This window comes from Mytilus galloprovincialis, chromosome 3 (genome assembly GCF_965363235.1).
Source record: "Mytilus galloprovincialis chromosome 3, xbMytGall1.hap1.1, whole genome shotgun sequence".
In the NCBI taxonomy this organism is placed as follows: Eukaryota; Metazoa; Mollusca; class Bivalvia; order Mytilida; family Mytilidae; genus Mytilus; species Mytilus galloprovincialis.
The window spans coordinates 104,243,833-104,266,513 of NC_134840.1; the positions used below are offsets into that span (position 1 = coordinate 104,243,833).

A 22,681-nucleotide genomic window follows, 5' to 3' on the forward strand; every position below is an offset into this window, starting at 1 on the left:
TTGAAATCAAACAAAGTTTAATTTTGGACCCGGATTTGGACAAACTTGAAAACTGGACCCATATTTAAAAATCAAAGTACATGTTTAGATTCAGTATATCGAAAAAGCCCAAGAATTCAGTTTTTGTTAAAATCAAACTAATAAAATTGGGAAAGGAAATGGGGAATGTGTCAAAGGGACAACAACCCGACCATAGAGCAGACAACAGCCGAAGGCCACCAATGGGTCTTCAATGTAGCCAGAAACTCCCGCACCCGGAGGCGTCCTTCAGCTGGCCCCTTAAAAAATATGTATACTAGTTCAGGGATAATGGACGTCATACTAAACTCCAAATTATACACAAGAAACTAAAATTAAAAATCATACAAGACTAACAAAGGCCAGAAGCTCCTGAATTGGGACAGGCGCAAAATTATCGCGGGGTTAAACATGTTTATGAGATCTCAACCCTCCCCCTTACCTCTAGTCAATGTAGAAAAGTAAATGCATAACAATACACACATTTAAATTCAGTTCAAGAGAAGTCCAAGTCTGATGTCAGAAGATGTAACAAAAGAAAATAAACAAAATGACAATAATACATAAATAACAACAGACTACTAGTAGTTAACTGACATGCCAGCTCCAGACCTCAATTAAACTGTTTGAAAGATTATGTCTTCATCATATGAATATCAGGCACAATCCCTCCTGTTAGGGGTTTAGTACAGGGTTTCCGCTGGAGCCATTTTCGCAATATGCGAAAAAATAATAATTTTGGCGATAAAAATTCGTCATATGCGAAAGAATTTGGCGAAAGAAATATATATAACGATTTATTTTCCTCCATCTTGATTATTTACTTTTTTTTTAGTTTCCTCAGACTTTTCCCGATCAGACAGTACTCGGACTTCACCTTGACCTCATTAAGATTTGGACAGAAAATCAATAATCAGTTGATTGCATTTTATAACTTTCGACAACAAAGGACTAATTGATAAAGGTGTTGATTGAATTGTTTGACAAAATGATATGGTTAAATGGCTTCCACTAAATGTCACATACATAATTTATTTACCACTTTGCAACGCATGCGTTTGAAGCCAACTTTTGATGTCTCCTCTCCTTTTACAGATAGTTTAGAAAAGAAAGCTGTTGTTGTGACAAAAATGTTCAAAAGCAAGAGAAATCTCTGATTTAAAACTTTAATTATCCTTTGACTTTAATATAGGTAATTGATTAGGGAGACTACTTTAAAGTCGTTTGAGTGACACACATGTTTCATTCATAGTTTTACGTCTCAACTTTTTCATTTACGATGGCCAAGAAATGAAAACTGTCATTATGAAGAAATCTATCCAAAAGATTGGGAACAACCCCTTGAATGAGAGTTATCCTTCAATGTAATGACTACACATGAAATGAGGGATCAATTTTAGATGGTAAAAACTTTGGTTTTGTTGTAAAAACCTGGTTTTGTTGTAAAAACCACTTCTTAGTACCAAAGGGCACATCAGTATTTTTCTTTTAAAGAAACTTTCCCTACGAACTATACCTGTATTATATGATAAAACATGTCCATTAATTTTGTTATATTCCAGGACTTATATCATTTTTATTATTAAAAGTACAGTGGTCCCCTTATTTAGAAAAGTTGTTTAGAATAAAATGAATATTTTTCCCTTTTAATATAAAAAAATTCTGTTGTTTTAAAGTAAATGATTAGTGTTTATTCATTAAAATGTAGACTCTAAAATAAGTTTGAGAGAATAATCATAGACACAATGGGAGAACCAGATGCTCCGCAGGGCGTAGCTTTATACGACCACAGAGGTTGAATCCTGAACGGTTGGGGCAAGTATGGACACAACATTCAAGCTGGATTCAGCTCTAAATTTGGATTGTGATTAAATAGTTGACACAGCATAGGTTTCTGACACAGAATGAATGTGTTCTAATGAACTTAAAATTTTTGTTTTCTCTTAGAGCAATTCACTATGCTGTTGAATATTAATCCTCTCAAAAAAATGTTTGAAGAAATTTTCTTTTTTATTTATGAAATTTCAAATGAGAAAAATTGAACCCAATTTTTTTAATCACATCCCCCTTTCCCTTATTCCAAAACTAATCTCAATTAAAATTTCTAATGGAGTTTGCAACAATAACTACTCATTTAAATACATCATAAAATATTAAGATGTAAAAAAACTGCTTGTTATCACTGAATGGTAAAGATTATTTTAATTTATCAGTTGGTAGTAAAAAGTGAATATACATTGTATATTGTATATAACAAAGATTTAAGTTGATTCTGGACAAAGAAAGATAACTCCAATTAAAAAAAAAATCTTGCTATTGCACAATATTTTGCAATTAGATATTTCTTGCTTACTATTCTGGACAAAGAAAGATAACTCTAATTAAAAAAAAATTTGCTATTTCACAATATTGTGCAATTAGATATTTCTTGCCATTGCGCAATACTGTGCAATTGAAAAGACTTGCTATTGCACAATACTTAATATAATAATTTTAGATCCTGATTTGGACCAACTTGAAAACTGGGCCCATAATAAAAAATCTAAGTACATTTTTGGATTCAGCATATCAAAGAACCCCAAGATTTCAATTTTTGTTAAAATCAGACTAAGTTTAATTTTGGACCCTTTGGACTTTAGTGTAGACCAATTTGAAAACAGGACCAAAAATGAAGAATCTACATACACAGTTAGATTTGGTATATCAAAGAACCCCATTTATTCAATTTTTGATGAAATCAAACAAAGTTTAATTTTGGACCCCGATTTGGACCAACTTGAAAACTGGGCCAATAATCAAGAATCTAAGTACATTTTTAGATTCAGCATATCAAAGAACCTAACTGATTCATTTTTTGTCAAAATCAAACTAAGTTTAATTTTGGACCCTTTGGACCTTAATGTAGACCAATTTGAAAACGGGACCAAAAGTTAAGAATCTACATACACAGTCATGACAGTTAGATTCGGCATATCAAATAACCCCAATTATTCAATTTTGATGAAATCAAACAAAGTTTAATTTTGGACCCTTTGGGCCCCTTATTCTGTTGGGACCAAAACTCCCAAAATCAATACCAACCTTCCTTTTATGGTCATAAACCTTGTGTTTAAATTTCATAGATTTCTATTTACTTATACTAACGTTATGGTGCGAAAACCAAGAAAAATGCTTATTTGGGTCCCTTTTTGGCCCCTAATTCCTAAACTGTTGGGACCTAAACTCCCAAAATCAATACCAACCTTCCTTTTGTAGTCATTAACATTGTGTTTAAATTTCATTGATTTCTATTTACTTAAACTAAAGTTGTTGTGCGAAAACCAAGAATAATGCTTATTTGGGCCCTTTTTTGGCCCCTAATTCCTAAACTGTTGAAACCAAAACTCCCAAAATCAATCCCAACCGTTCTTTTGTGGTCATAAACCTTGTGTCAAAATTTCATAGATTTCTATTAACTTGAACTAAAGTTATAGTGTGAAAACCAAGAAAATGCTTATTTGGGCCCTTTTTGGCCCCTAATTCCTAAAATGTTGGGACCAAAACTCCCAAAATCAATACCAACCTTCCTTTTGTGGTCATAAACCTTGTGTTAAAATTTCATAGATTTCCATTCACTTTTACTTAAGTTAGAGTGCGAAAACTAAAAGTATTCGGACGACGACGACGACGACAACGACGCAGACGCCAACGTGATAGCAATATACGACAAAAAATTTTTCAAATTTTGCGGTCGTATAAAAATCATCTTATTTAAGGGAGGGGGTAGAAACAAAGGTAAATTTTAAACGAAAAATATATTTATGTTACTTAGCAAAAAAAATAATAAAGTGGCGAAAAATATATTGTTTTGGCGAAAGAAGGTGGCGAAAAAAATAATTGACCCAGGGGAAACCCTGGTTTAGTATCAGTGTTTAGTTCCAATGCAAAGAACCTATAAGTGAATCAATATTAAAGCCAAAATATGCAATCTTTAATGACCTGACAATAGTATCATAACTATATCCCTTCTTAATAAGTCTGTTTAAAGGTTTTGTAAGCTTTTGAGGTGAATACTGATTAATTTTGGACCCTTTGGACATTAATGAAGACCAAATTGAAAACGGGACAAAAAATTAAGAATCTAAATACACGGTTAGATTCAGCATATCAAAGAAACCCCATAATTCAATTTTTGATGAAATCAAACTAAGTTTAATTTTGGACCCTTTTGGCCCCTAATTCCTAAACTGTTGGGATCAGAACCTTTCTTTTGTGGTCATAAACTGTGTGTATAAACTTCATAGATTTCTATTTACTTATACTAATGTTATTGTGCGTAAACCAAGAAAAATGCTTATTTGTGCCCCTTTTTGGCCCCTTATTCCTAAACTGTTGGGACCAAACCCCCCAAAATCAATCCCAACCTTTCTTTAGTGGTTATAAACTTTGTATTAAATGTTATTGATTTCTATTTACTTATACTAAAGTTATTATCTTAAAATCATCCATCTTTTGACGAAGCTGACAACGACGACGTGATACCAATAAACGACCAAATTTTTTTTAATTTTTGTGGTTGTATAAAAACTGGAAGACCCCCTTTATTAATGAAAAAAAACCCAAAGTTAAAAACCTAAAATCTAACATTCATAAAAATTTAAAGGGAGCTCACATCAATAGATATAAACATTTCACCAAAGTTTTTTTTACAAATTGGTGAAAGTGTTTATGAGTTATTGTTTGAAACCTAGGAAATCTTTTTTTTTCAAGAGAACCATAAAAATGAGGACAATGGACATATGACAGACCTTAACTTCATAACATTAGGAATCAGTATATAAAGTTTGAAGGATCCAGGTCTTCTACCTTCTGAAATATAAATATAAATAACTTTAAAGGTATTTAACTATTTTAGATGCAATAGAACAGCATTTACAGCTATCCTAAAGAAATCTGTTACAGCAACTACTGACTATGTTTTCAAATTTAATAAAGTTGAAGTGAATCAAGGAAACAACTACAACCCAGAAACTGGATTGTTTTCAGCACCAAAAGATGGCCTATACCACTTCTCATGTACAATTCTAGTTTATAAGACTGGACATGCAAACTTCTATTTGATGAAGAATAGAAGGATTTACATAAGAGGTTATATTGTCCCTACTCAACATGCCTCACACACTCTAAGTGTGGTAATGGGTCTGAAGAAAGGGGATATTGTCTATGTAAAAAGTGGTAACTCATATGTAGTTCAACAGGAATTCTCCTACTTTTCTGGTTACCTTTTGTAAAAATAAAATTGTAAATCTCATTTTCTTCCTTTTTTGTCAGATTGCAATACAAATACTAACAAGAATGTGTCCACAGTACACGGATGCCCCACTCACACTATCATTTTCTATGTTTAAAGGACTGTGAAATTGGAATAAATTCTCTAATTTGGCATTAAACTTAGAATGATCTTATCAAAGGGAACATGTATACTAAGTTTCAAGTTGATTGGACTTCTACTTTATCAAAAACTACCTTGACCAAAAACTTTAACCTGAAATTTGCACTATCATTTTCTATGTTCAGTGAACCGTAAAATTGGGGTCAAAACTCTAATTTGGCATTTAAATTAGAAAGATCATATCATAGGGCACATGTATACTAAGTTTCAAGTTGATTGGACTTCAACTTCATCAAAAACTACCTTGACCAAAAACTTTAACCTGAAGCCAAAAACTTTAACCTGAAATTTGCACTATCATTTTCTATGTTCAGTGAACCGTAAAATTGGGGTCAAAACTCTAATTTGGCATTTAAATTAGAAAGATCATATCATAGGGCACATGTATACTAAGTTTCAAGTCGATTGGACTTCAACTTCATCAAAAACTACCTTGACCAAAAACTTTAACCTGAAGCCAAAAACTTTAACCTGAAATTTGCACTATCATTTTCTATGTTCAGTGAACCGTAAAATTGGGGTCAAAACTCTAATTTGGCATTTAAATTAGAAAGATCATATCATAGGGCACATGTATACTAAGTTTCAAGTTGATTGGACTTCAACTTCATCAAAAACTACCTTGACCAAAAACTTTAACCTGAAATTTGCACTATCATTTTCTATGTTCAGTGAACCGTAAAATTGGGGTCAAAACTCTAATTTGGCATTTAAATTAGAAAGATCATATCATAGGGAACATGTGTACCAAGTTTGAAGTCGATTGGACTTCAACTTCATCAAAAACTACCTCGACCAAAAACTTTAACCTGAAGCGGGACAGACGGACGAACGGACGAACGGACGAACGGACGAACGGACGCACAGACCAGAAAACATAATGCCCCTCTACTATCGTAGGTGGGGCATAAAAATCGTAGCTAAAAAGTTATGTACTAAGTTCAACTCAGTCAATGAAATGCAATGTTGCAAGTTTGTGGGTTTTTTTTTATACAATATGATTTACAGTTCAAAAGAGGGCTTTAACATATTAAAATGTCTTTAACGTACTTGAAGAAAAACTTTTTAATAAAAAATAATCTTCTTGTAGACATTAGACTGGGGATTAATAAACAATTATTGGACCAAAGTTTAAAAGTTATTTTCATACTTTGCTCAATGATGAAGAATTTTATAAATGTTACAAGAAAGAAAAACAATTTGAAAATGAACACATAATAACTTGAGAAGCAGAATTTCACACACACAGCAAAAAAGTATTTTTGTGTGCCTTCTTCCACACATATTATAAACAATTGGAATAGATCAAATTACATACCACATGACATCTTTTGAATGCATTCTTTGATTCCTGTAGGATACTAATGGTAACTTCTTGTGATAGAAATGTCTCTCCGCCATAATTCTCAATAGTTGGACCTATATTAATTCCTGTCTTTGTCATTGTACCAATCTTTGCTTGTAAGTCCCGACGTAATTCTGTTATACTAAAATATATAGTTCAAATAGGTTTTTTTTTTCTTAAAAATGATTTGGCAGCATCCAAATGTGCTGAAGTGTTTTATATGGTTACCTCTGGACAAAATATTTGAAATTGTTGTCTCATAAATGTTTGATACCGGTATGAAAATAAAGAGATTTGGTATGATTGCCAATGAGACAACTATCCACCAAAGTTCAAATGAAATGGATGTAAGCAATTATAGGAAACGGTACGGCCTCCATCAATGAGAAAACCCAAACCTTATGGGCAGCTATAAAAGTCATCGACATGAAAATATGAAACAATTCAACTGAGAAAACTAACAGCCTAATCTATAACAAAACAATTTTTGAAAATCAAATATGATCGACTTGAACCAACATCAATCACTGAACTACAGGCTCCTTATAATTTTTATATATAACAGTTACACTATTTCTTTCTTCATCTGTATAAACATGAACCTTAGATGTCTATTGTTATAAATCTTACCCTCCTGATTGTATCTGTTTCTTTTGGTGACCATTTACTTCATAATATCGTTGAAGATGAGCAGCACATCTTTCTTTCAAGTACTTTGTTTCAAACCTAAATGATATGGCACACAATAAAATATGTTATTACTTTGATGTGGAACTTACATTACTAAAATTTAACTAAAACTGCCCACAATTTTTTGTAAATATTGCTAAACTTTCTTCTCTTGATCAAACTAGTGAGTTTCAGAGTAATTAATATTTGCATGCAATCAAACCAGATCCAGACAAACAAGATGTTAAAATTGAAGAAGAATCATCAATGTTGAACTATATCATAACACATTTATTGCACTTTAATATATTGAGAAATATTGTCCTTGCAGTATATAACATAAGGGGGAGTCGGAGAGGTCCTGATCCCGAAATCCCAGGCTTAAAAACATGAAATCCTGAGGTCCCGAAATTTAAAAAAAATTAAATTCCGACATTCCAAAGTTTGAAAAAAGAAATCCTGGATCCCGAAAGGATCAATCCCGAAATCCCAAGCTTAAAAACACCTGATCCTGATGTCCCGAAAAAGGTCCTGCCCCACCTCTAACATAGCACAAGCTTTATGAGGGTAGTATATCATGTTGCACTCATAAAACTTCTGCAATATGATATATTGCTTGGGACAATATTCCTGTATATTAGTATAGTAACTATTAATACACAAGAACAATGAACTAATCTAGATTTTTATCTTGGTAGTTTTCATGTTAATATAATAATAAGATGTGGTATAAAAGCCAATGAGGCAACTCTTCACCAGAGAGCAAATAACATAGAAGCTTAGCATCTATTGGTCACCATTTGACCTTCAAAAATTAGCAACTTCATATCGCAATGCAAGTTATATAAGTCACACAATATTTGTTCTAAATTTGGAATTACTTTAGTTTAAGGAGGAAAATATTACATGATAAAATCCACTTAAGTACATCAAAACTTATGAAATTAAATTTGTATGTTCAATTTCATAATGAGCATTTTTCTAGGATTATTTGAAGTCATGAAAAAAAAGATTTAGGAAATCATCATTTAACTGTATCCGAATGATTTTTTTCATGTCAAATCAGTAACAAATCTATTTCCTGCAGCTTCCCTAGTTTTCAGCTGCAACATTTTTTTTTATAAATGAACATACTGGGCACATGATCAAAAGCATCTATTTCTAAATATTAGATCCCAATATTTTTATCTCATCTGGTGTTAAATATACAGATCTGCTACAGCCATTACTTTCAGATCTTTTATTAAACTGTAGTAACCAAACTTTATGGAGCAGCTGTACCCAGAATTTTTACCCTTGAAGGCTTTTAATACACTGAGAAGTGATTTCATACATTATAGTATCAACAGAAAATACAAAGTTATACTTACCCAATATAAGCATCAAGATGTTTGTGGAAAATACTTTTAGTAAGTTTTGCAAGGAACAAACTGTCATTTCCCATTTTGAATTGTGACAATTCTTCTGATAGCTTGATTGTTCTGTAGAGTAAACTAGAGGCTCTAAAGAGCCTGTGTCGCTCACCTTGGTCTATGTGAATATTAAACAAAGGACGCAGATGGATTCATGACAAAATTGTGTTTCGGTGATGGTGATGTGTTTGTAAATCTTACTTTACTGAACATTCTTGCTGCTTACAATTATCTCTATCTATAATGAACTAGGCCCAGTAGTTTCAGAGGAGAAGATTTTTGTAAAAGATAACTAAGATTTACGAAAAATGGTTCAAAATTGACTATAAAGGGCAATAACTCCTAAAGGGGTCAACTGACCATTTCAGTCATGCTGACTTATTTGTAAATCTTACTTTTCTGAACATTATTGCTGTTTACAGTTTATCTCTATATATAATAATATTCAAGATAATAACCAAAAACAGCAAAATTTCCTTAAAATTACCAATTCAGGGGCAGCAACCCAACAATAGGTCGTCCGATTCATCTGAAAATTTCAGGGCAGATAGATCTTGACCTGATAATCAATTTTACTACATGTCAGATTTGCTCTAAATGCTTTGGTTTTTGAGTTATAAGCTAAAAACTGAATTTTACCCCTATGTTCTATTTTTAGCCGTGGCGGCCATCTTGGTTGGTTGACCGGGTCACGCCACACATTTTTTAAACAAGATACCCCAATGATGATCGTGGCCAAGTTTGGTTTAATTTGGCCAAGTGGTTTCAGAGGAGAAGATTTTTGTAATAGATTACTAAGATTTACAAAAAATGGTTAAAAATTGACTATAAAGGGCAATAACTCCTAAAGGGGTCAACTGACCATTTCAGTCATGTTGACTTATTTGTAAATCTTACTTTGCTGAACATTATTGCTGTTTACAGTTTATCTCTATCTATAATAATATTCAAGATAAATAACCAAAAACAGCAAAATTTCCTTAAAATTACCAATTCAGGGGCAGCAACCCAACAACAGGTTGTCCGATTCATCTGTAAATTTCAGGGCAGATAGATCTTGACCTGATAATCAATTTTACTAACATGTCAGATTTGCTCTAAATGCTTTGGTTTTTGAGTAATAAGGCAAAAACTGAATTTTACCCCTATGTTCTATTTTTAGCCGTGGCGGCCATCTTGGTTGGTTGGCCGGGTCACGCCACACATTTTTTAAACAAGATACCCCAATTGTGATTGTGGCCAAGTTTGGTTTAATTTGGACCAGTAGTTTCAGAGAAGAAGATTTTTGTAAAAGATTACTAAGATTTACGAAAAATGGTTAAAAATTGACTATAAAGGGCAATAACTCCTAAAGGGGTCAACTGACCATTTTGGTCATGTTGACTTATTTGTAAATCTTACTTTTCTGAACATTATTGCTGTTTACAGTTTATCTCTATCTATAATAATATTCAAGATAATAACCAAAAACAGCAAAATTTCCTTAAAATTACCAATTCAGGGGCAGCAACCCAACAAAGGGTTGTCCGATTCATCTGAAAATTGCAGGGCAGATTGATCTTGACCTGATAATCAATTTTACTACATGTCAGATTTGCTCTAAATGCTTTGATTTTTGAGTAATAAGCCAAAAACTGCATTTTACCCCTATGTTCTATTTTTAGCCATGGCGGCCATCTTGGTTGGTTGGCCGGGTCACGCCACACATTTTTTAAACTAGATACCCCAATGATGATTGTGGCCAAGTTTGGTTTAATTTGGCCCAATAGTTTCAGAGGAGAAGATTTTTGTAAAAGTTAACGACGACGGACGCCGACGACGGACGCCGACGACGGACGACGGACGCCGGACGACGGACGCCGGACGCCGGACGCAAAGTGATGGGAAAAGCTCACTTTTTTAAACTAGATAACCCAATGATGATTGTGGCCAAGTTTGGTTTAATTTGGCCCAATAGTTTCAGAGCTAAGGTGAGCTAAAAATAAATGCTATCAACTTTAATAACATCATATTCTGTAAATATAATTTCTTATCTAATTAAAAACTATTTTCAATTTCTATCTCCATTTCCTCTGAACAGCTTCTCCTCTTCTTCCTCTTAAACATGAAGAAAGTATAACGGTTATACTTTATGCCAATCAAATTTTACAGTCCCAATCAAATTCTATATAATTCAATTACATGAGTAACAATAAGCAAAAAAAGAATAGTAAGAGGTAAAGACTGCATGATTAATATACTAGGTACAAGACAATGACATTAGATAATTATTCTGTTAAAAATAAAATAATATTGTAATCCAGGACTATTTTTTCATTATAAATATGAACTTAATCTTTGTCTTAGCTGTGCAATATCCAAAACTAGCTTTCTTTCAAAAAATTGGTATTTTGTTTTACTTCTGATAATTTAGTATAAAAATAAAACTAATAATATTTTTCAGTTAAAAATAGTACTTTTTTAAATTAATTTTTACAACATTTAATAATAAAATGCAATAAAAAAAAAATATTGAAAAAATTAAATGACTCCACTTTAAATGTACAAGTTACTAACCTTGTATACAGTTTATACAAGCTATCTAAGTAAACCTCAGGATCTACTTCATTATCAAGTTTGGAATAAATATATTTCTGAAAAACAAAATTTTGTTATAATTTTTTCTCTCTGTATTTCTAAAAAATTACTACGGTAATCTTTAGTGTTTTAAACAGCTTAATAGCTGTTACAATTTCTGACCGTGACTTTATAATGTAGTAAACAACTTTAACACAAACATTTCATCCGAGAAGTATCACATTTCTATAAAATGTATATTTGAATGTGAAATAGGGGTAAAAACTAATGTAGCCAATAATTTAAAAAGGTGATTATCTCAAATATAAAATTTGGGTGTTAGACATTCCTTTTTAACAAAGAATATAATCTACAAATTCACTTGGTTTTACACTACCTGTAATTTATTGTGATAGATATTCTGTACAAACTTTGCCATGACAGCATCATGATTACTGAACACTTCTGTTATAAGTTCATTAGTTCTACTACAACATGGTACAATATCATCAAATAAGTCGGCTTTGTTGAATGCATTCTGAAAAAAATAAACTTGAAGTTAAATTATGAATATCACCGTTCTTATCCATTTGTTTGATGTGCTTGACCTTTTGATTTTGCCATTTCATTAGGGACTTTCCGTTTAGAATTTTCCTGGGAGTTCGTTATTTTTGTGTTTTTGCTTTTTACTGTAAGTAAAGACAATTTTACAATGAGGAAACATTGTTTCATGGCAGAATTAGTTTCAATTCAAAGTGGTGCATACTTGAAAAATTTAGTTTTACAAGTGAGAAAGATAGTGGAGTGCTCACAAACTATTTAATCCTACTATGTTCAATGTGTGTCTGTCACATGACATAATCCAGACATTATGGTTGGTTGCTGTGTGTCTGTCACATGACATAATCCAGACATTATGGTTGGTTGCTGGTTACAACAATTGCTTTGGTAAGTAGAAATCAGGCCTCTTTTCCACGACTTTATTTTAGATTAGAATTGATTACATTTACCCCGGTATACTGAATAGTTCACGGCTTACTATTAATTTTAACCCTAACTTTTTTTTTGTGATGTGCAGGACAGCCTGTTGGTATTTTTTTCTTTTGAATAGTATCATATTTTCTTGTCTTGGGGTCTTTTGGGTTCTGCTCCATGTTGACAGACATACAGAAAAAAAAATCATTGTTCATATCTTTGTGGCTAGATTTAAATGGATAAGAGCAGTAACTTTTGTCTCCCAAAATTCAATATGAAATAAAGTGCAAATGTTATAGGCAGTAAATGTTATGATAGAATAAGTCTTTAGAAAAACACTACAAATGGATTTGATCTGATATCAATGGTTGATGGTAACCAATCCAGCAAAATTGTAAGAAAAACACCAATTTTAAATGTTAAAACAGGTGTAAACCATATTTACATATTCATTTGTTAATAACAATGTTCTTTCTTTACAACTTCAGTTATGATTTCAAGATTTTATTTCAACAACCCAGACACAAAAGTATGCAACATAACCAAACACAAAACATAATATTATACAATATACAAAAAGCAATATAATCTACAATGAACAGTGTAAATACAAAAACATGAGGGATAGAGAGGATACAGAAGTCCAGGTTTAAAACAGTGGACTAATTTTTTTAATAAACAGAGACAAGTTTTTAAGTAACTCTATATGACATAGTATAAGCATACCATACATTTTAGCTTCACATGGATTATTCAAATAATATTGTGGAATAAAAAAAAATCAGAGATCCATTGTCGTGTCATTTTGACAAATAAAAAGATAGTTGAACTCATCTCAAACTAAACCATCTATGCATTTTTTACATATACAATTATTTTGCTATGAAGCTATTATTGTTCAAAATATTAAATTTCTTTGAAATTTTAGTTTGAAAACTACTTACCCGCTGAGCTTCTTCAATAAACGCATCAATACACTGACCGTATCCCTACAAAACAGTGTTTGTCACATTAACATTTCTTTTCTGAAAATTACATTTCACCAAATGATTTTCTTCAAACATTTTGTGCACATACTTGGTAGATTATGAATAAATCGCATGTTAGCTGAAGTTCATTGTTTTTTTTAGGAAATTCTTATCATACTTCTATCACTTTAATGAATGAGTTACTGTAAATTCAGACATTATTGCAAGGTTTTTATCAATGCGAATAATGCAACAAGGTGAATATCGCATTCTGATAATTGAATCATAGATCTTTATGCTGATTTTTTTTATATCGCAATAATTAAACTAGAATTTTTGTCTGTTCATGAAAAATTGCACACAATAATTTCTGAACTTACAGTACCAGAGTATTGGGAATACTCATGAATGTGAAAATCATTTAAACATGGGATTATAAACCACAATACAAATTTATTGAAAGCCAATTTCTTTAAAATAAAAGTGAGATTCATTAAATTTGTTCAGTAATCAACTAAGTTAATATACAAATTAATATTTTTGAGATTTTAAGAAAAAGAAGCAGTTAGCTGGCAAATTTATGATTGAAACTACATTGATTAAACTACAGGACTCTGAATACCTGGTAAAAAGGAAAAAGCAAGTGTTGCAAAAATCCTTAACATTCTATTATGATACAGATTTTAATTATTACAAACCTTAAAATTAGATAAAACCATAGCAACCCTTTTCATTTTCTTCTTATCCCCTTCAGTGTGAGCCTTTGTGAATTCCTTGATCAATTCACTCTCAATGTTATTGTATTTGTCTGGAATGAATGCAAATACAACATAAACGCAATGTTTGGTGATCATGAATTATAATAAAAATGTTAAGGGGACAACAAAACAGACCAAGCAAACTATTTCTTATTCATTCAAGTGTGTTTATCAAATAATTACATTAAATGTATGTTTCACTATAATACGTTATTCTGATTGGCTTACTGTACATCATGTGTTATTCCTTAAGCAGTTGTATCACACAATAAAACTTTTCATTCATGATGACACAAGGTCCCACAATAAAGTGCACAGGTAAATGAAATAAAAACTTGATAAAAGGCGTGTTTTCATGATCCTATAGGTAAAAATGTAATTATAAGTATTGAATGCCTATTTTTGTAACTTTATAGGGTTGTAAAATCGTTGACCGTGCGCACATTTTTAGTATGAAGTGCCTCCGCGCTTCATACAAAATAAACTTCGGTCAACGCTTTTACACCCCAATAAATTTACAAAAAAGAGCATTCAATTCTTAAATAAATTACTATAAGTTAACAACAACTGAATAAAAAAAACTTATTGCAAACCTTATTATACAACATCACATGCAGTTTTGTGATTTAATACATGTATTTTCATCAATTTGGAAGATAATTTTCTCATCAAATAAATAAATTGACAGATTTCTCTTACAAGAAAAGGTCCAAGTGAATTAACTACACAGTGAACAATAGTTATAATATTTATTCAATGGGACAATAGAACAGACAAAAGTTTAAATACCTTGACCAAGGGGAGATGACTCTGTTTAAATACCTTGACCAAGGGGAGATGACTCTGTTTAAATACCTTGACCAAGGGGAGATGACTCTGTTGAAAACTTTTATATGGATCCCAATAATTTTTTCCTAAATTTCTTCCTCGTATTTAGAAACTAACTACATTTTTTATCGGATTAAAGAATTACCAGCATAGTATCATAGAGAGGCAAAACATGTAATCATATGTGTAATTTCAATAATAAACGTACAACTAACAACAACATATCATTGGTTTTAGATATTAGATATACATGCTGATCTTAAACATATTTCAAATATCTCTCTCCATGGCAGTAAACTTGCAAAGGTTCATGGTCTTAAAATAAGGCGTTCACAGATTATATCTCATAATTATTTGACATTCGGTGAGGTTATCATTTTACACCTTTGAACTGATTATAAATTGAAACTGTTGTAGATACATACCCCAAATTTTCTTTCTTGCATTGTCATAACTGTACAAATGTAAAAGAAATTGATTTAAAAGTGAAATGATACATCTAACTAACAATATTATTCAATATCTATTAGAATAAAAAGAATTTTGTTTATTCAAATTCAATACATCTAAAACTTTTAAGTGTAGAGCCAAGGTTCTGTGTTGAGTCCCTACTTTGACCTATAATGGTTAACTTTACAAATTGTGACTTGGATGGAGAGTTGTCTCATTGGCACTCATACCATATCTTCTTATATCTTCCGGTACATAAATATGTCTAGTCAAATAAAAATCACAAAGTATATGTTAGAGAAACTATGTATCTATAGAACTTCAATAATGTGTTGAAGCATGATATCATATATTCAATTTCAATGTATTTGCTATGTATGTTGTCCTCTTGTACACTCAATGTGTCTTAGGTTAAATAAAGAATTTGCATCTTTGAATCCTGAATCTCGACTATTTCAATGTCAAACATCATAAAACACACGGGTGTACCCAAGCCCTAATAAGGTTTATCTTGAGGCAGCAGTTACTCACACTAACATTCAGAGTAGTGAAGAAATGACCAAAAAATTGACAGAACATGGAGAAATGCAGAAAATTCATGAAAGTAGTTCTTTGAAAGTAAATTTGACAGATAGGATAATTAAATGTCATAAAATCATTAATGGAAATGATTACTGCGAATTCAGAAATTATTGGGTGCATTTAGCATTGCTATTTTTCAAGAATGGACAAGAATGCAAGTTTAATTATCGCGATTTTAAAACCAGATGCTCCGCAGGGCGTAGCTTTATACGACCGCAGAGGTTGAACCCTGAACGGTTGGGGCAAGTATGGACACAACATTCAAGCTGGATTCAGCTCTAAATTTGGATTGTGATTAAATAGTTGACACAGCATAGGTGTCTGACACAGAATGAATGTGTTCTAATGAACTTAAAATTTTTGTTTTCTCTTAGAGCAATTCACTATGCTGTTGAATATTAATCCTCTCAAAAAAATGTTTGAAGAAATTTTCTTTTTTATTTATGAAATTTCAAATGAGAAAAATTGAACCCAATTTTTTTAATCACATCCCCCTTTCCCTTATTCCAAAACTAATCTCAATTAAAATTTCTAATGGAGTTTGCAACAATAACTACTCATTTAAATACATCATAAAATATTAAGATGTAAAAAAACTGCTTGTTATCACTGAATGGTAAAGATTATTTTAATTTATCAGTTGGTAGTAAAAAGTGAATATACATTGTATATTGTATATAACAAAGATTTAAGTTGATTCTGGACAAAGAAAGATAACTCCAATTAAAAAAAATCTTGCTATTGCACAATATTTTGCAATTAGATATTTCTTGCTTACTATTCTGGACAAAGAAAGATAACTCTAATTAAAAAAAATTTGCTATTTCACATATTGTGTAATTAGAAATTTCTTGCCATTGCGCAATACTGTGCAATTGAAAAGACTTGCTATTGCACAATACTTAATATAATAATTTTAGATCCTGATTTGGACCAACTTGAAAACTGGGCCCATAATAAAAAATCTAAGTACATTTTTGGATTCAGCATATCAAAGAACCCCAAGATTTCAATTTTTGTTAAAATCAGACTAAGTTTAATTTTGGACCCTTTGGACTTTAGTGTAGACCAATATGAAAACAGGACCAAAAATGAAGAATCTACATACACAGTTAGATTTGGTATATCAAAGAACCCCATTTATTCAATTTTTGATGAAATCAAACAAAGTTTAATTTTGGACCCCGATTTGGACCAACTTGAAAACTGGGCCAATAATCAAGAATCTAAGTACATTTTTAGATTCAGCATATCAAAGAACCTAACTGATTCATTTTTTGTCAAAATCAAACTAAGTTTAATTTTGGACCCTTTGGACCTTAATGTAGACCAATTTGAAAACGGGACCAAAAGTTAAGAATCTACATACACAGTCATGACAGTTAGATTCGGCATATCAAAGAACCCCAATTAATCAATTTTGATGAAATCAAACAAAGTTTAATTTTGGACCCTTTGGGCCCCTTATTCTGTTGGGACCAAAACTCCCAAAATCCATACCAACCTTCCTTTTATGGTCATAAACCTTGTGTTTAAATTTCATAGATTTCTATTAACTTAAACTAAAGTTATAGTGCGAAAACCAAGAAAATGCTTATTTGGGCACTTTTTGGCCCCTAATTCCTAAAATGTTCGGACCAAAACTCCCAAAATCAATACCAACCTTCCTTTTGTGGTCATAAACCTTGTGTTAAAATTTCATAGATTTCCATTCACTTTTACTAAAGTTAGAGTGCGAAAACTAAAAGTATTCGGACGACCACGCAGACGACGACGCCAACGTGATAGCAATATACGACGAAAAATTTTTCAAATTTTGCGGTCGTATAAAAAGGGAATGCAGATCTATATCTCAGTTATCAAAATGTGAGTTCTTATTAATACAATACTTATCCAGTCGCATTATTCCCAATAATAAAAAACCAGCAATAATTTCTTAGGCACAGGAAAGGTGGGGGGGGAAATGTAAAAGCATAAAAATATAGTAGATATGCCAATACACATAATTAACAGTGCCTGATGATGTTTCATATCCTGAACAGTTTCGGTCCAAACAGACCTTCATCAGAATAGATTCTGCCTCTGATGAAGGTCCTTTTGGACCGAAACAGGTCATGCTATGATACAAACGGTCAGGCTATGAAAAATCACCAGGCGCTGTTAATTATGTGTATTGGCATATCTTCTATGTTTTCAGCAACAGTTTCTGAATTTACAGTAATAAAGAGATAATTTTAATCATAGAAGACACTTCAATTAATACCTTTCATTTGATGGTAATTCTAATGCCACATGATATAATTTCTGTATGATGTCTGCAGCTTGTTCTAACTAAAATAATACAAACATTTATTTTAATTTAATTCCAGAGGAAGTAGGAAAATTTGTCAAAGCTGACAGTACAATGAATAATTATCAAGTAATGTTAATTTGTATCTACCTTTGTTAGGCATATTTAATCAGTGGCTAAAAATAATTAAACCATATTTGAAATATATTTCCTTGTGCAATATAAAATTGAAACTGATTAATAAAAGTAGTTAACCTAGAAAATAGAATGACTTAAAAATACAATACAATTAAAACAGAATTTCTAATAAGGTATGTGCATCTAACAGCATTGTTGGGTTGATGCCTTAATGCAATTGACTTATTTATGGCTCTCTAATTAACTTAAGATAAGATCATACCTTGGCAGGGTCTGTGAAGAGATCTGATTTAGGTGGACCATCAGATAAGAATTCTGACATGTAGCTCATTAACTTTTTAGCCTCCACTGCCTTGGCTCTGGGATTATTTACACCTTCTAGTTGGTCTCCCAAGTGTACTACTTTAGTGGCTACTAAGTTTATCTTCTCATCTAAAACTTGGAAGTGTGAATATGTTGACTGCAAAAAAGACAATAAATGAAATAGCATTGTTTTCTACACTTTTGTGGTTGTTGCAAACCTAAGAATGATTAATCTTTTGTACACTAAAAGAAAAAAAATGGTCTTTTACAAAAAAGGAATCTTTGATCTCAAACAATGAATGACATTACACATTACACTATCATTCTACTTGTACAAGTAAAAAGAGTCAATATCCATGTTGGAGGCTTAAATTTGATTTTGACAAGGTGCATTACATGATCTTAATGATTGACAAGGGTTATATATTTTCCTGGCAAAGGTTGTAGGTTCTCTCCAAGAACTCATGCTTCATCCACCCATAAAACTAGCCACCATCATATAGCTTATCACGAGGAAAATAGTGTTGAACACCAATTATCAATCTATTTATAACTTTTTTCTGTTTGAATTTTTTTACACTAGTCATTTTTGAGGTCCCTCTATAGCTTGCTGTTTGGTGTGAGCCAAGCTTCTGTGTTGAAGACCAAACTTTGACCTATAATCATTTTATGGTTTACTTTTACAAATTGTGACTTGGATGAAGAGTTGTCTCATTGGCAGTCATACCACATCTTTTTATAGTTATAAATACTAACCTGGTTTTTCTTTTGAAGTTCAGCTACTCTATGCCAATGACGTTTTTCCTCGTCTTTACAATTTTCTTCTAACTTTTCAATTTTCTTTTCTATTTGTGCATTTTTTCCCTCCAGATCTTTAATCATCTTTTCAAAAGCTGTATGTAGAAGCATTGGGTTGAACTGTGCCTGGTCTCTATTGTGAATTGTTCTCCATGCTATTCTCTCGACAAATTCATGAGCATCAAATGGCTCCTTCAAAAATATTAAACATTCCATTTAGAATTCTTAAGAACATGCTATTATATTATTAATAATAATAAATTATAATCATAATGAAAAGAGGGTGAAGAAATTAGAATTCACTTGTCTACCTTGAGGCCATCACAATAAACATACAGAATAAGTATTACCAATATTACAACTTCTTGAACATATCATTCAACTTTCATGCTAAATGTTTGTCTGTAGAATAAGAAACATATAATAATACATTATACACAAACATTAAAAAAACATTGGAAAGTAAGAAAGTTCTTCTTTTAAAAGTATTAAGATTTTTATATAGTTTTATTGTCGAGCCTGCAACTTTTGTTGCAGAAAGCTCGACATAGGGATGGTGATCCGGCGGCGGTGGCGGCGGCTACGGCGGCGGCGTTAGCTAACTTCTTAAAAGCTTTATATTTTAGAAGTTGGAAGACCTGGATGCTTCATACTTTGTATATAGATGCCTCATGTTACGAAGTTTCCGTCAGTCACATGTCCAATGTCCTTGACCTCATTTTCATGGTTCAGTGACCACTTGAAAAAAAAGTTCAGATTTTTTGTAATGTTGAATTCTCTCTTATTATTAGTAATAGGATAACTATATTTGATATGTGCGTACCTTGCAAGGTCCTCATGTCTGTCAGACAGTTTTCACTTGACCTCGACCTCATTTCATGGATCAGTGAACAAGGTTAAGTTTTGGTGGTCAAGTCCATATCTCAGATACTATAAGCAATAGGGCTAGTATATTCGGTGTATGGAAGGACTGTAAGGTGTACATGTCCAACTGGCAGGTGTCATCTGACCTTGACCTCATTTTCATGGTTCAGTGGTTATAGTTAAATTTTTGTGTTTTGGTCTGTTTTTTTCATACTATATGCAATAGGTCTACTATATTTGTTGTATGGAATGATTGTAAGGTGTACATGTCTAGCGGGCAGATGTCATGTGACTTTGACCTCATTTTCATGGTTCAGTGGTTATAGTTAAATTTTTGTGTTTTGGTCTGTTTTTTTCATACTATATGCAATAGGTCTACTATATTTGTTGTATGGAATGATTGTAAGGTGTACATGTCTAGCGGGCAGATGTCATGTGACCTTGACCTCATTTTCATGGTTCAGTGGTCAAAGTTAAGTTTTTTGAGTTTTGGTCTTTTTATCTTATACTATATGCCATAGGTCAACTATATTTGGTGTATGGAAATATTTTATGATCTTTATGTCAGTAGCGCAGGTTTCTTTTGACCATGACCTCATTTTCATGGTTCATTGCACAGTGTTAAGTTTTTGTGTTTTGGTCTATTTTTCTTAAACTATATGTAATAGGTCAACTATATATGTTGTATAGAAGCATTGTTTGCTGTACATGTCTGCCTGGCATGGTTCATCTGACCTTGACCTCATTTTCAAGGTTCATTGGTCTTTGTTTAGTTATCTTGGTTAATGTTTAGTTTATGAGACAGTTGTAATAAAGCTTTATACTTAGGACTATCAACATAATATCAATGATTAGTATAGAAGGCGAGACATTTCAGTGTGTGCACTCTTGTTTCATTTAGCACTTTATTCCAAATTATTGAGAGGTTACAGTACAAAATCATCATGAAAATGTATATATGTGAATGTCATTTCACAGTCAAACCAGCACTAAGTGTTTACTACAGAAGCAGACAATATTATGATTTTTTGGTTGTCAGTTTTTAAATTGTGTAGCAAAAGTACATGTATCTCTTCTGTTTAAGATGTTTTAGTTCAACCTGCTTGTAGTAAAACATAATCTTGGTCATTAAGTGCTGGCCATTATGTATATTAAAGGTCCTTTGGGACCTCAATATGTCAAAGTTGCCCCTACTTTGACCTAGAAATCAATTGCCTGAAATCTCTCTGGTTTGTCTATTCCTTCCGATTAGCCAAGTGGTTATCTTGAAATATTTGGGCTTCCTCCACCATAATAAAAGACTGCCTGGTTATCTATCACTCCCTTTGTGTTAGGGCGGGGATTGTCCTTGTCAATATTTTTGTAAATACATTAGTGACATCTCTCAATTAATCCTGATTGGGAGTGTACAAGGATTCCACTGTACCCATTCAGCTCATGAGGGGTGCATCAAATAAGAGGGATCATAATAATGCACATACACAAAGGTTGCCGTTCATAATATAATATTGAACATCTATTTTGTATATATAAGTTTATTAAATGAACAAATATGTATGGAGTTGTAGGTGTAATACCACCAAATCATAGTACATCACATCCAGTTGCAGATGAAAAAATATTTCCTTGAATTTGAAATAAGTCCTACATTTTATTGCAGAAAAAAAATCTATGTCAAAAACAAAAGGCCACAATTAAAAATATTTTGGTTTGCCCAAACCCTACCCAAAGGTTGAGACAGTGGGTAGGTAGGTAGGTAGGTAGGTAGGTATTTTCTTTTTTTTTTCAAAAAAAGAAATTGAAGTATCGGGTGTTTATTAGTCTTCATGCCTATCTGATTAAAAAAAAAACTTCTTCAAATCAGGACAATAAAAGAATTTGAGTAGGCAGCTTTTTACTTGGTAGGTAGGGTTTGGGCAAACAAACTTATTCTTTTTTATGGCCTAATTATACATGAATCTTGGGTGTTTCAACATGTTCAAAGCACCATTCTTTTTTTATTTGGTGTTTCTGAAGTTCTGTAAAATAATTTGGAAACTTGAGGTAACATTAAACATGGCAACTAAGTACATGTAGCTTGTAAAAAGGACAGAAAGGGTGAAAATTTGATTGTTTAACTCAAAGATGGTTATCATCTTATTTATAAGCAATGAAATGTTGTGTGAAAATTTGTCTGTGGTATTGGGCAAAATAAAAACTTATTTATGCAAAGTATTTCTTTATTTGAAATAAAGATAAACATGATAAATTCTGCACAATTTATTGAAAAGTGCAAACTTAACATCGACAGAAACAA

General features: G+C 31.9%; 1 protein-coding gene across 1 annotated transcript in view; it reads right to left on the reverse strand.

The window, feature by feature from the left end:
- LOC143069624 (exocyst complex component 5-like) overlaps nt 1-22,681 on the reverse strand; it is a 47,765-nt gene that overhangs the window by 23,917 nt on the left and 1,167 nt on the right. The window contains exons 2-12 of the mRNA XM_076244351.1: nt 19,480-19,713; nt 18,683-18,880; nt 18,256-18,323; nt 15,386-15,414; nt 14,073-14,182; nt 13,351-13,395; nt 11,829-11,969; nt 11,432-11,508; nt 8,834-8,944; nt 7,425-7,520; nt 6,768-6,936 (exon numbers count right to left, since the gene is read on the reverse strand). Of these exons, the coding sequence (XP_076100466.1) occupies nt 6,768-6,936; nt 7,425-7,520; nt 8,834-8,944; nt 11,432-11,508; nt 11,829-11,969; nt 13,351-13,395; nt 14,073-14,182; nt 15,386-15,414; nt 18,256-18,323; nt 18,683-18,880; nt 19,480-19,713 (1,278 nt within the window). The remainder of the gene's footprint in view (nt 1-6,767; nt 6,937-7,424; nt 7,521-8,833; nt 8,945-11,431; nt 11,509-11,828; nt 11,970-13,350; nt 13,396-14,072; nt 14,183-15,385; nt 15,415-18,255; nt 18,324-18,682; nt 18,881-19,479; nt 19,714-22,681) is intronic.